Genomic DNA, 13480 nt, shown 5'->3' with positions numbered 1-13480 from the left:
GTTGGTTCCTGCATAGAAGGAGTCAAGTCGGTGGGACACTGAATCGTCACCTGGATTTCAGGGCTCCTCTGGTAACTACCTCCTTTCCAGTTGCCCCAGCTGTAGCTGGCCTCACAAACACTATTTTACGACTTGCTTTACTAAGTTGTAACAATGTAAGCACTGAAGAACTTTAGAAAAGGAAGTGTAATGTTACAACCAAAGAGTATAACATCACAGAAACAGTTAAAATAATTATGAAAGAATTACAAGCCAGGCAGCCAGGGCTCAAAGGCAACAATGTATCTACAACAGGTTGATAACAATGTGAAAACAGTATAAGAAAAAGAAAGGCCAGGACAACTGGAAAAGATATTACTTGGTCCTAGTTTGCTCCGTTGCTGTGATAAAACATCATGATAAAAAGCAATTTAGGGAGGATAAACTTTATTTGGTTTACAAGTCATTATGTAGAGGAGCCTGGAGGCAGGAGCTCGGGCAGAGATCATGGAGGAGTGCTGCTTATCGGCTTGCTCTCCAGGGCTTGCTCAGTTTGCTTTCTTATATATCCCAGAACCACCTGCCCAGGGGTGGCACCATTCAGTGAGCTGGACCCTCCCACATCAATCATTAATCAAGAAAATGCTCCATAGGCATGCATACAGATAATCTGAGGGAAGCATCTTTATAGTCGAGGTTGCTCTTTCCAGCTGACTCTGGCTTGTGCTAGTTGACAAAATAACTGGCACAGACTTGTTAGGAGGTTGCTACATAAATGATTCTTTTCTCTTCTGCTGTGATTTACCATTACGCTTTTTACAGTGTTGAGTGTTGAACCTGAGTTTCATGCATACTAGGCAATTGCTCTACTAATAAGCTACAAACCCAGTGTTGGCCCTAAGGTGATTCCTTCCATCCTCCTCCTCCTCCTCCTCCTCCTCCTCCTCCTCCTCCTCCTCCTCCTCCTCCTTCTTCTTTTCTTAACTATGTATATGTTTGGTTGTGTGGGTGTGTGCATTTAAGTGCAGTGGCAATGGTGGCCAGAAGAGGGCATCAGATTCCCCTACGAGGGCTGGGAACTGACCTTGGGTTTGTGAGAATAGTACAGTCTTAACCATGGAGCCAACTCTCAAGCCGCTATGACTTTCTCAATGCTTACATTTATTTCTATGGTTTGTGCATGTGTGGGTAAACCAGAGGAAGATGTCACAATGTCTTTTCCATTACTTTCCACCTCTTTTTTTTTTTTTTTTTTTTGAGACAGGGTCTCTCTAACTGAACCCACAGCCTATGACTGATTGGACAGACCATCTGGCTCCTGCACTCTAAGGGATCTGCCTTTCTCCTACCCACTCCCTTACAATTTTGTTTTTGAGACAGGCAATTAACCATGTATTTTTATATATTTTTAAAACATCTTTCCCCCTGCCCCCAAGAGGAAGAATCACCCCACAATGATGATGAATATTCATCACTTTTATTATTTTACTATTCAATTTTTTATATATATCACCATGACTAATCAGATTTCTGTTAAGTTTGCACTTCTATATTCATAATTACTTAGAATAGGCCTCAAGAGAGAAAAACACAGTAATCCTAGCAGAATTATAAAATAAAAGTCTATCCCACAACAGTGCCCTTGTTTAATAGTGTGACCAGGCACTAAATACTGTGTCTCCTAAAAAGTATTTTTACACAGGGGTTGGGGTGTAGGACTCATGCCATAGTGAACATGTGGAACTCAGAAATCAGAGGGCAATTTGAATAAGTTGTTCTCCCCTTCAATCCTGTGGGTTCTGGTGATCCAAGCATTTTGGAGGACTGAACTGTCTCCCAGACCTCACCAAGCATTGTATCACTGTTTGAAACAAAACAGCAGAATTGTAACAGAGAGCAAGTAACTCTTTTCATGTATTAAAATAAATATGCCAGGCCCCAAAAATAGGGCATCCACTTTCTCAGGAGCTGTGATTTCTAAGCAATTTAAAATAATTAGCTCTGGCTAAACATTGATCTGAATGCTCATTTCTTGGTTTCAGTTTATAGCCACTTAAAGGGACATTTTATTGATCACAGCCGGTAATGTGCTTAAAATAATGGCACAATAATGGAATCTTCCATAATTATTGAAGCTTACAGTATATGTAACCATATCTGTACTGGCCTGCTTGGGAAGGGAAAGCCCTATCTAAACTGAAAAGTCTATGAAGACATCAGACATTCTACAGCACACTACCTCCATCACCACTCACTCTGCAGTTCATAGCAGTCATCGCAATTGGCTTTGCCTGTGTTCACTGACAACCTTGCCTAATTCCATCGTTTTGCTTGACTTCCAGGGAGAAAGGTCGGAAAACAACAAAAGCTCATCCAGGAATGTTGGTGCGTGCCTGTAATCCCAGCCCTGGGCCTGCTGCAGGAGGGTCCAATTCTCTGTGAGTCGGGGATATATAATAAGACTTTGTCTCAAAACCAAACAAACCAACAAACCAACCAAATGCTAGAGATGTCGCTCAGTAGGAGAGTGCTCGCCTCACATGCTGACTTAGGTAGGGTTGCTAGTGCTGTGATAAACACTGTGACCAAAAGCAATTTGGGAAGGAAAGGGTTTAGTGATTTCACATGGTTGTTCATCACTGAAGGAAGAGAGGACAGGAACTGGAACTGGACAGGAACCTGGAGGCAGGAGCTGATGCACAGACCATGGAGGAGTGCTGCGTACTGACTTGCTCTCTGTGGCTTGCTCAGCCTGCTTTCTTACAGAGCCCAGGACCACCTGCCCAGGGATGGCAGCATCCTCAGTGGGTCAGGCCCTCCCGCATCAATCACTAATTACGAAAATGCCCTATAGTCACGCTTGCAGCCCAGTCTTATGAAGGCAGTTTCTCAACTGAGGTTCCCTTTTCTCAAATGACTCCAGCTCCTATCAAGCTGACATAAAACTAGCCCGCACACACGCCAAAGGCCCCGGATTTGATTCCCAGTGCTCTGACTACTGCAATTTGTCTTCTGACCTCCACACATTTGCCGAGGCACAAGTGTACACACACACAGGTGCACAATAGATGGGTACAATTGTTTAAAAAAAAAAACGAAAAAAAATTAAGAAGAGGACTGGAGAGATGGTTCAGCGGTTAAGAGCACTGACTGCTCTTCCAGAGGTCACGAGGAGTTCAATTCCCAGCAACTACATGGGGGCTCACAATCATGTGTAATGGGACCCCACACCCTCTTTGGTGTGTCTGAAGTCAGCTACAGTGTACTCACATAAAATAATAAATAAATCTTAAAAAAAAAAAACAAACCAAAACAAGAAAACGGATCAGCAACCCTCAACTCACTCTGACGACCTAGCAGAACCCCCAGAGTGTTCCATAATCATCATGTTCCAGATTCTTCTCTGACCCCCAGGGCTCAGACTGGGAACTCTTAACTAGGACCCCAGTTTGTTCCCAGTCGACTGGGGATCAGCCTGACAATTCAAAATCAAAGTCGAGACAGCCCTCACAGGAAATACCGCTCCAAACAACACAACACTTGTACGTTAGCTGTAGAAATCAACACTTTAGCCTTCTATAATGTTGTGATAATAATTGGATTCAGGGGACTGCCAGGGTTTTGTGAGTCAGGCCGTTCCTCGCTTACGAAGCAACAGGGCTTCCAGTTCCCTTAAGTTACTCCAGCAAGTGTGAAAGCATTTCTGCCTTCACGTTGCTCATTTGGTCATCCTGACCGCTGGGAGAGATGCTCTCCATAGTGGGTCTCCAAAATCTCTCTGTACCGTTCCTCCATAGCTGCTGCTTCCCTGCAGCTCACTGGATGAATGCCAGTGAGGTGTATTTTGTGTCTGTCTGTGTTTTAGAAAAGTTAAGGTGAAGGGGTTAACCATGCATGTGTTTTGGCTCCAACACTACAGGGCTGAGGCCCTCTTCTTGCTGAAGTGATAAGAAATGCTATGGCTTTAGCTTAAGATGAGCTTGGGGCCTCCCAGGGAATCTTTTGGGTTTTTTCTTAATGTAGATTAAAAAATATTTGTTTTTATTTTTATTTATTTGTGTATGTGTATACCACATGTGTGCAGGTGGTCTCAGAGGCCAGAAGAGAGCGTCAGAGCCCCTGAGCTATGGTTACAGGTAATTGTGAGCCACTTGATGTGGTTCCTGGGAACCGAAGCCCAGTCCTTTGGAAGAGTGGCAAGTGCTCTAGACTACTGAGCCATGTCTACTCCATCAGAGGCATCAAAGCATGCAAGCTGTGTTGACAACGGTGAGATGATGGGATTAAAAGTTTCAGGAACTTGTGGGTGTCACCGAATGGAGTCTATGTTAGAAAAATATTCTAAAACCAAATAACTGAGATAGGAAACGTTAGCCAGGAGGACCCTGTGTGTGTGAGCTCTGGGGGTCCACAGCCCCCCGTGCCCATTGTTAAGGTTACAGATGTGTGTGACCATGGACTTCTTTTTATATGGGTGCCTGGGACCCAAACTCAGGTCCCTGCTTGTCCACAGGTACTTTATCTACTGAGCCACCCCCTCAACTCCAGATGGTCAAATTTTTGACAGCTCTTGAGTCTTTACTGGTATGTACCCATTTAAGCAATTCTACCAGAAATACTATCTCACACACAGTTGGAACAAACACACAGCAGCCTGCGTTACTGTGATCAGAAGCCTAGATAACTTTTTTGAGAATGGGAAGCCACATCAAAAGAAGGTTCCGCACAGGCCTTTTCAACGATTCTGTTCTGATTCCTTTCCTAAAAGCCCTTGGGTCATGAGACTCACATTAGTGAGATGTGACTCGCCTTTCTGTTGGGGACCTGGGAAGTTCTGAGACTGAGGAGGGAAGGAGCCTCTCTCAGACCTTGAAATCGCACTAGAATATAAACCCTCAAATATGTTCTATGCATTAAAGTGCTGAAACACAGCCCTGCTGCCATGCTGAGCAGATGATGGAGGAAATGTGCTAACATGCTGAGCAAAGGGTGCCTGAGATGACAGTTAACAGTGCTGCTTTCCCCCAATCCCAGTACCCAGGGAGTTAATGCTATCAGACATACAGCATTTTCAAGTCTGCCAAGAAAGCGGCTCTGTGGCAAGGCTCACCTTGATCAGCCCAATAAACAGGAAGGGTGAAGTGGAAATTTCTGGTTTCGTTGAGCCTGATGTTTAGTCTGAAGATCAAGTTTAAATCCTTAGTTGGCTCCTTGCTATATATAAAATTCCCTTTGATGTTAATAAAAGATAGTTCACATCATTTTTGAATAGCTTAGAGAGATATTTAATTCCTTATTAACCTTTCTTGTGTTCTTCTAACTTATTAGTTCCTGCTTTTAAAAATAATTTATGTTTTTATTTTATGTGTGTGAGCATTTGCCTGCATGTATGTGCTACATATATGCCTGGGGTTCTTTTAGGCCAGAAAAAAACTGTTAGATCTCCTGGAACTGGAATTACAGATGGCAAGCCGTCACATGGGTTCTAGGAATCGAACTTATGTCCTCTGCAAGAGCACCCCCCCCACACACACACACACATACACACCCGCACTGCTCTTTAACTGCTGAGCCATCTTTCTAGCTCCCAGCAGTCTCTGAATTTTAAATGAAGCGACAAAGGCTTGCATAAGTTATGTACCTGAAACAGAGGAACAAAACAACATCCATTCCAGGTCATCCCAGCGATCTTTTCAAGGCACTGCTGGGCTACAACAGTTATTTACCAACTAAACCAACACAGGCTAGCTCAAAGCAGCAAAGAAAGGGTGCTCTGGAGTGGGGCAGCCCTGGCTCACATCACAGTGTGACTATACCCCAAATGCAAGATACTTCATCTGTTTCTTTATCTGAGACTCAGTTTCTTAATCTGTCAAAGAGGGATAAGATTACTAGATGGCCACATTGTTAAGAAGATTAAAAATTATATCATTAGGACTGGGAAGCAAGAGGACCAATCCCAGAACCCACAGAAAAAAAGTCAGAACAAGACCAAATAAAAAACTGGGCTTGGTGGCCTGTGCCTGCAATCCAAGGGCTGGGGAAGTGGAAACCAGCCTTGCCTACTGGTTGAGAGAGCTTGTTTTTAAAAAGACAAGGTAAACAGCATCTGAGGAAAGACACTTGAGATTGACCTCTGGCCTTCATATGCACCTGTATATACCAGAGCACACGTATGCTCACACATATAGTTAGTGTGACTAGGATAACATTAGGTTGGCAGCCCTCCTTGACTACAGGAATCTTTAGAACCATACAAGCTACAAGATAAACGAAGAGAGCCCCAGATGCGGATCTCTGTTCTTCAAATCCACAGACGACGGCAATTTCTCAACTATTTCTTTTAGTCAGAGGCAGAAGCTGACAAGGCTCACCAGAGAGAGACAGTGAGCCTCAAACGTTGATGCTGCTGGAATAAACAAGACTTGCGTGGGCCACCAGAAACCCAGGGGAGCCTGGAAAAGGGTCCCAGTGATAAGAATGAAAGGCCCTGGAAATACATCAAAGACAGGAAGGCAGCCTGAGCATCCAGGAGATGAGACGTTTGATGATGTGGAAGCCAAGAGTGGAGCAGACACAGCAACATATTAGAAGCATCTCACCGTGGGGTTTTTGTTTGTTTTTGGTTGGTTGGTTTTTTGTTTTTTTTTTTTTTTAATTTGTTATCACTGCAAATGCTAGTGAAGCCCAAATACAAAATATCTTTTCAAGCAGGTAGGTCAACAACCTCAGGTCCAGATTAGCAGCTAGTGCCTGCTCTTCTCATAAGCAACCTGTCAGCAATCCTTTCAAAATATGTCTTTGTTAAGTCTTTTTTCTTTTTTGTTTTGGAAACAGGGTCTCATTACACAGCCCAGCTTGACCCTGAACTAGTTATGTCTAGGCTAGCCTCAAATTCACATAGATCTGCCTTCCTCTGTCTCCAGAGGGCTAGAATTAAAGGCATGTGTGACCAGGTCTGCCCCAGCTGTATTAATTACTTTTAAAGGCAGGGAGAAGCAAAGTGGGTGAGGTGACTTAGTCCAGCAAATGCATCTGCTGCCAATCCTGAAGACTGGAGTTGATCCCTGGGACCCATATGGTGGGAAAAGAGAACTAATTCCTGGAAGTTGTCCTCTGTGTGACACGTGCATGCATGTACCCCCTCCACCGCAGACATGTACACAAAAAAATAAATTTAAAATAGGGTTGCTGGGAATATAACTCAGGTGGTAGAAAGCTTTTCCTAGAATGCCCTGGGTTTGATGGCAGGACCATGTAAATCAAGCACAATGATAGCACATGCCTGGAATCTAAGTGCTAGGGAGCTGGAGGCAGAAGCATCAGGAGTTCAAAGTCATCCTCAGCTTCATGGTGGGTTCAAAGCCAGGCTGGGCTCCATGAGACCTCATGTCAAACAAGCAAACGGACAGAAAAACAGGACATACACGAAATACATACATCATAAGGAAACTTGTTATTGGATTCACTAAAGACAGACACCCTCGTCTTCAGAGAGCAAATACTTAAGGATATTTTTGAAAAGTGCAACTATAACAAATGTGATGTATGCTCTCGAATGGATATCTGAGTTCTTAAATATGCTAAGGTCACAAGGACTCATGAGGCCCAGAGGGGCAGGAACTCGTGGTTGGTGTTAATGTGCCACGGAAATGTTCTCCAAGGTCTAATATGTCTCCACAGAAGCTAGGGGCCAAACTTCAGAACCATATGTGGACACACTGCCAAGAGCTAGTCTGGTGACGCAGAGGTGACAGGGAATGCTGTTAGAAACTTCCTGGTTCTGCTTCCCTTTTTAAAGCACACTACAAAGAGATGATCAAAAAGATTTACATAGCGGTCTCTGACATCCAAAAATATCCCAGATATGGTTTTAACACACACATCCAGACACGGGTTCTGGAGAATGGATGATGTCTGAACCAAGTAGACATGGGCTGCTTGGTGACCAGGCTTGAGGGGGCCTCCTAAGCCTTCCGTTGCTCATGGCTGTGTTATGTGGAACCTTCCTGTAGTTGCCTGGAGCCCACACTAGCTTGTCAGTTCCTGTGTTCCTTCTCAGGCTTATTAAATGTCATGCCTGCCATCTTAACTCAGTTCAGCCTCTCATCCCAGTACTTGGTTTCTGGATCCCTAAAGATCTCATCTTCTTTCCACTAATAAAGGGTGTCATCTCTCTGAATGGTCTTTTGTGATTTCACAACCCTGTGCAGGCACCTTCAGGACATTACTTTACCTGGCAGCTCCCTAGTCTGCCATCTACAGAGGGACCCATCACCCAACCAATTATATACTACTGTACAAAAGCTGTGTGGTTACAATGTAGAAACAGACCATAGGGAAATTAAAAATGAGATGGATGACAGAGCGCTGGGCTCCACATGAACCCAGTGATAAAAAGAGACTACAGAATGGGCCAGGAGCATCTTCCTGATCTACAGGAAAACAAGATCAGAGCTGGCGGCTTGGTCAACGGTGAGGCTGCTAGCCAATGATGTGTGACTTACAATAAAGAGTTTCAAAGTCAGGAAAACTCACGACTTCTTGTCTCCATCAATTTACTATCGGGAGAAGAAACTGAGACCTAGAGAGGAGCCTGGTGAGTTACTGAGGTTATAGGAGCTATCCCAAAGCAAAGGAAGAATACCTGCATACTGAAGTCTAAACTCAAGAGAGGTTGGGCATGTGGCCGCTGTATTTGGGGAATGAAGTCAACCCCCCCCCCCCAAACATTCTTCCTCTTAGATCCATCCCTCTTTGATTGCCTGGGGGGATGAGGCCACCAAACTGTCTAATGTGATTTGTGGCAGACACTTTGCAGCACACAGAGGAATTTGAGGTTAAAGGCATGGACTGAGTCTAGAGGTAGGAGCCTGTAATCAAATGGGAGCCTTGTAGGCATATGAGATGAAGCCTGGATAAAAACTCTAACCTTAGAGACTTAAGCAGATATCCCTGACTGACCATAAGTAGCTGTCACACACACCCCTTTGGAAGGGCTCACACCATCCATGCCTCTAAGAGTACACCTTCCATGACTGCAAGCCTTTGTGTCTGGACCCTCCCCCACCTCATCTGATAATGCTGACTCTTCCATACAGCTTTGGATTCTGTTGCTACGATAAAACTATAACCATAGGCACCAAGAGCAGTTCTCATGCACGTTTGAGCCTGGCAGGGAGAACTGACTATAGCCAGACAGAAGGGAGGGCCATCTTGTCAAGGGACAGGATTCTTAACCTAAATTTTGCCTCTTGGTTTTACCATCTCCTAAATTAAAGTGTACCTCATCTAAATGGCCTCAAAGATGGATCTTGGAAGGGGTCAGAGGTTCCGCATTGGGCATGTGAATGAAGATGACGGGGGATCTGAGGGTGGAAGAGGCCTGAGCTGGGGCAACCACAGGCTCTTGAGTAACAAAGCCAACCTCTTCCTTCCCAGGAAACACGCAGACGAGGAGCAGACTAAGAAAGGAGAAGAAACACTGGGATCTACCAGAAAACTCATACTGAACTCTCTCATTAAATGCAATGAAGGAACCTCTCCAATCCTGCCTCTCCAGTGACCTTAAATTGATGTCACACAAAAGCATTTCCTGTTACTCAAGCAAAATCATCACTCCCTAGGCATCCCCCTGAAAGGGTTTAATTGCATCTAACCTACCATTCGTATTTAACCCTCAGCTTCTAGAAGACAGTTGAAGGCACAAGCGCAGCATGAACAGGAGGAATCAGTCAGACAAATCCAGAAGATGCCCCTAGGAGAGCTGGTGTGGTCTCTTAAAAGAACCTACGGCAAGGGGTGAGCACATGCATAGCCCGGGTAAGACGGGGTGGCCAGCGGCCAGCAGGAGCACGATGAACCAGAAAGCCAATGTCATAGGGGAAAAAATAAAAGCTGGTCATAGGGGAACTGTGGCAAGATAAAAATAAATTCAGAATTCATAACAAATACAGCCACCCTCCCTCAATTTGCATAAACCACTAGGAAAGAACAAGTTTTCAACCACTGAGAGACTGAACACAGAGCTCTGGGCTTTAGAGACACTGGAGAATGGGGGAGAAGCGCTAGTCCCCTGGTTGGGATAATGGTCCCAGAGACACTAACACAAAGATTTTCTTTTACCTCCAGACACATGGAGTAAAATGTCATCGAATCTCTCCTCATTGTGAAGCCCCAGGGACCTGCATTTACCTCAAAATGTTTCTCTTATCTTGCTTTACTGTTTTTATTTTGCTACCATGTAAATGTTTTAGAGGGTGGTAAGAGAAAACCAAATTCTGAGATCTTAAGTCAGATGTGATGGCTTGCAGCTGTAATCTCACCACGTAGGTGCAGAGGCAGGAGTACTGGGGAGGCTTGACCCAGAGTGGGCTACACAGCAAGGCTCCTCCTCAAAGAAGCAAAATAAGTCAATGATAAATGTAACATTCACAGTCTTAAACCATTAAAATTTAGAGTGTAAAGAACTCTAATGTCAGACAGTCTTGACACATGAAGGGCATAGAGAATGTTAAATTAGCTGACTTTTAAAATCCAGTATTTGGGGGCTGGGGAGATGGCTCAGCAGCTAGGAGTGCTTGCTGCTCTTACAGAGGGCCTGGTTTCTATCCCCAGCACCCACTGTTTTCTCACAGCCATCGATAACTCCAGTCCAAGGGGATCCAATACCCTTTTCTGGCCTCCATGGGGACCAGACATACATAGGGTACATAGCCATACATGCAGGCAAAATACTCACACACACACAAAAAAATGAATGGATTTTTAAACTCTGATATTTTGGCTGTTAATATTGGATATATAGACCAAAAGAACAAAAATAAATTTTAAAATGAATTCAGTATTGCTACCAATTGGCATTATTATTGTTGGTGTTATAATAATATTGCTATTATTTTAGATACATATATGTATGTAGATCTATGCATATACAAATATAATGCATACAGCATAAGGCAAATAATTTTATTTAAGTCATCAGGGACCAATATCTTTTTAGTAGCAGAGAGACAAGTAATAGATATAAAAATCAAGTCAAAGATATTTTAAAACATGTACAATCTGCACATATGGTATACAAATATAGATTTCAAACAAAATACTCATACATGCAAATAATAATAATAATAAATTAAAACAAACAGCCCTTTGTAACCTTAAAAACTAGCTAGAAGTGACAGAATGAACCCATGCCTCATTGATTTTGTTTTTTTTAATTTTAATTCAAATTCCTTAGCTTTGTCCACCTGTGGAGGACAGAAACACTGACAGCTGGTGTTGGGATCAATGGTGTCTAAAGATCATGTCTCATTTGACTGAACAAAGAGCCCCTTGGAGAAAGGGCGAGTTCCAGGTCTCGGGATGGCATAAATAAAATGAGCTTGGACCATGTGCCACAAGAAAATGATCCAAGAAGACTTGAGATGTGTCAAGGATACGGAAGCCTGGACAAGGGGCCCTCACTGGCAGAAGGAAGATTATCTGAGACACCTAAGAGATGACTGCAGTGTAAACAGGTAGGCTAGTTTAAATTCACTAGTTAGAGGTGATACTGAAAATAAATACATGCTACCTTCAGAGGTTGCCAGGGCAACAACTCATTACTTTGAAAAAGCGAGAAGAAACGACAATGAGTAGGCATTTTATCCAGTTTTCCCATAAAGATTATATTTTAAGATGAAATAAAAAAACATGTCCAACTATCACACGTAAAAGAAATGACAGAATGAGAAAATAACTTTGAGGAATGGTCGTAAGGATGAGAATTGGGAATGGATGGACTGATTAATACTCTGAACATCACACGGAGAGAGACTAACGGGAATGACGTTCATTGCATAACATGTTTTTGTAAAAAATGAATTTGCATCTGGCCATGCTTTGAGACATACTATCAATCAATTTATACATGAGGTCATCAACACCAACTGTCAACTTGACAGGATCTAGAATCACCTAGGAGGACTCTGGCCATGCCCATGAAGAAGTTTCTAGGTTGGATTAATTAAGGCAGGAAGACCCACCCTGAATGGGGGCTTACCACCCCCACAGCCTGGGGTCTTGAACTGAATAAAAAGAGAGAGCAAGCTGAGCACCAGCACCCATCTCCCTCTTGCCCTACTGCAGATGCAATGTGACCAGCCGCCTCATATCCTTACTGTACCCTAAAACTGTGAGCCAAAGTAAACCATCAGATAAAAACTGGCACGACACTATTCTGCTTACGGTGGAAATGACCTCCAAATTTCAACCCGTAAATTGCTATTGTCAGGTATTTTGTGCAGCAAGGAGACAAGTAACTATGACAACGGGAAATAAAGAGCATGGTGGGAGGCCTCGGCTGGCATCATCACAGGATACAGTCAGCCAGTGCCTGGAAGGGCCTACAACCCTCCTCTTTAATAAATGAATGCCAAGAAAAACAGAGAATGAAGGAGATCACTTAGTGTCTAGGAGACGTGAGAGACACAGCAACCAGGGGCGATTGTGTGGGCTTTCTTTGGATTCTAAATGCTAGCAAGCCAGCTGCAGCAAGGAATGTGCAACTCAGTTCCAGCGTTGGGATAGGGAGCAGATCAGATAATACAAGGGTCCTTTTTTTTTATTTGTGTGGCAATTCTGGGAACCAAACCTCGAGTCCTGGACATGTTAAGCACAGGCTCCCAAACCTTTTTAAGGTGTGATAAGAATTATCTTGAACTGAGACGAGATCTCAGTCAGGAAAAGTACATGCAATGAGCCTACGGTCCATCTCTAGAACCCTCAGGAAGTCCGTCAAGTTGATACAAAGTAGCCAGCACAGCCTCTCACTTCTGACGTCACTCCCGCCCCCAATTAGTTCCTCTTCTACTTTCATGTCATTTATTTATTTGTTTGTTTCTTTATTTCCAGTGACTGGGTGAGTTCCACTACCATTGCAGATTTGCGGAAACACAGGCAACTTATCAGTGGCTACACCACTGAAAACGCCTCCCCTCCCCCAACAACCATTAACTGATGACTCAAGGAAGGGTGGGGCCTGAGGAGCTCCTCCCCTGAAAGTGTTTAGGCTCTGGCATTAGACAAGGGACAATTATAAAGTAAGCCAAGCAGCTCCTGCTGGTTCCTCAGACATGCTGAGTGGCCTCAAATATCAGGGCTGCTCTGATAGCTCAGGGCTGGAAGCTGGCTGCCCTGCGTTCTTCTCCTACCTGATGATGACACACTGGTTCTCTCGGTCGATGATCATGTTTCTGTACATACTATCAGCAAGGGCATAGATATGAGGCGGGTTCTCATACTGTGCCTAGAAAAGCAAAAACAGAAACCAAAACCACAGTAAGTTTCTTACTGGCAATGACCAATGACAGCATGGTACACAGCGTGAGCGACTAGAGCATTTACAGGCAAAGGCTTCATGACTTAATGATTCATAGAAATGTCCCTGGTTATGGCCTGATATGCCCTGGGGAATCGAAGGTGGGGTTTGGAAGGACTTTTCCACAGGCATGCCTGTGAT

The 13480-nt window shown here is 43.9% G+C and overlaps 1 protein-coding gene across 1 annotated transcript in view; it reads right to left on the bottom strand.

Annotated features, from left to right (window-relative positions):
• Myo1e (myosin IE) overlaps positions 1-13480 on the bottom strand; it is a 196746-nt gene that overhangs the window by 88591 nt on the left and 94675 nt on the right. The window contains exon 4 of the mRNA XM_021171412.3: positions 13173-13267. Coding sequence (XP_021027071.1) covers positions 13173-13267 — 95 coding nt within the window. The remainder of the gene's footprint in view (positions 1-13172; positions 13268-13480) is intronic.

Source organism: Mus caroli, unplaced genomic scaffold (assembly GCF_978045245.1).
Source record: "Mus caroli unplaced genomic scaffold, Mus_caroli_1 scaffold_11, whole genome shotgun sequence".
NCBI lineage: Eukaryota > Metazoa > Chordata > Mammalia > Rodentia > Muridae > Mus > Mus caroli.
The sequence above is the reverse complement of the archived record's forward strand: the minus strand, read 5'-3'. Positions and strand labels throughout refer to the sequence as shown.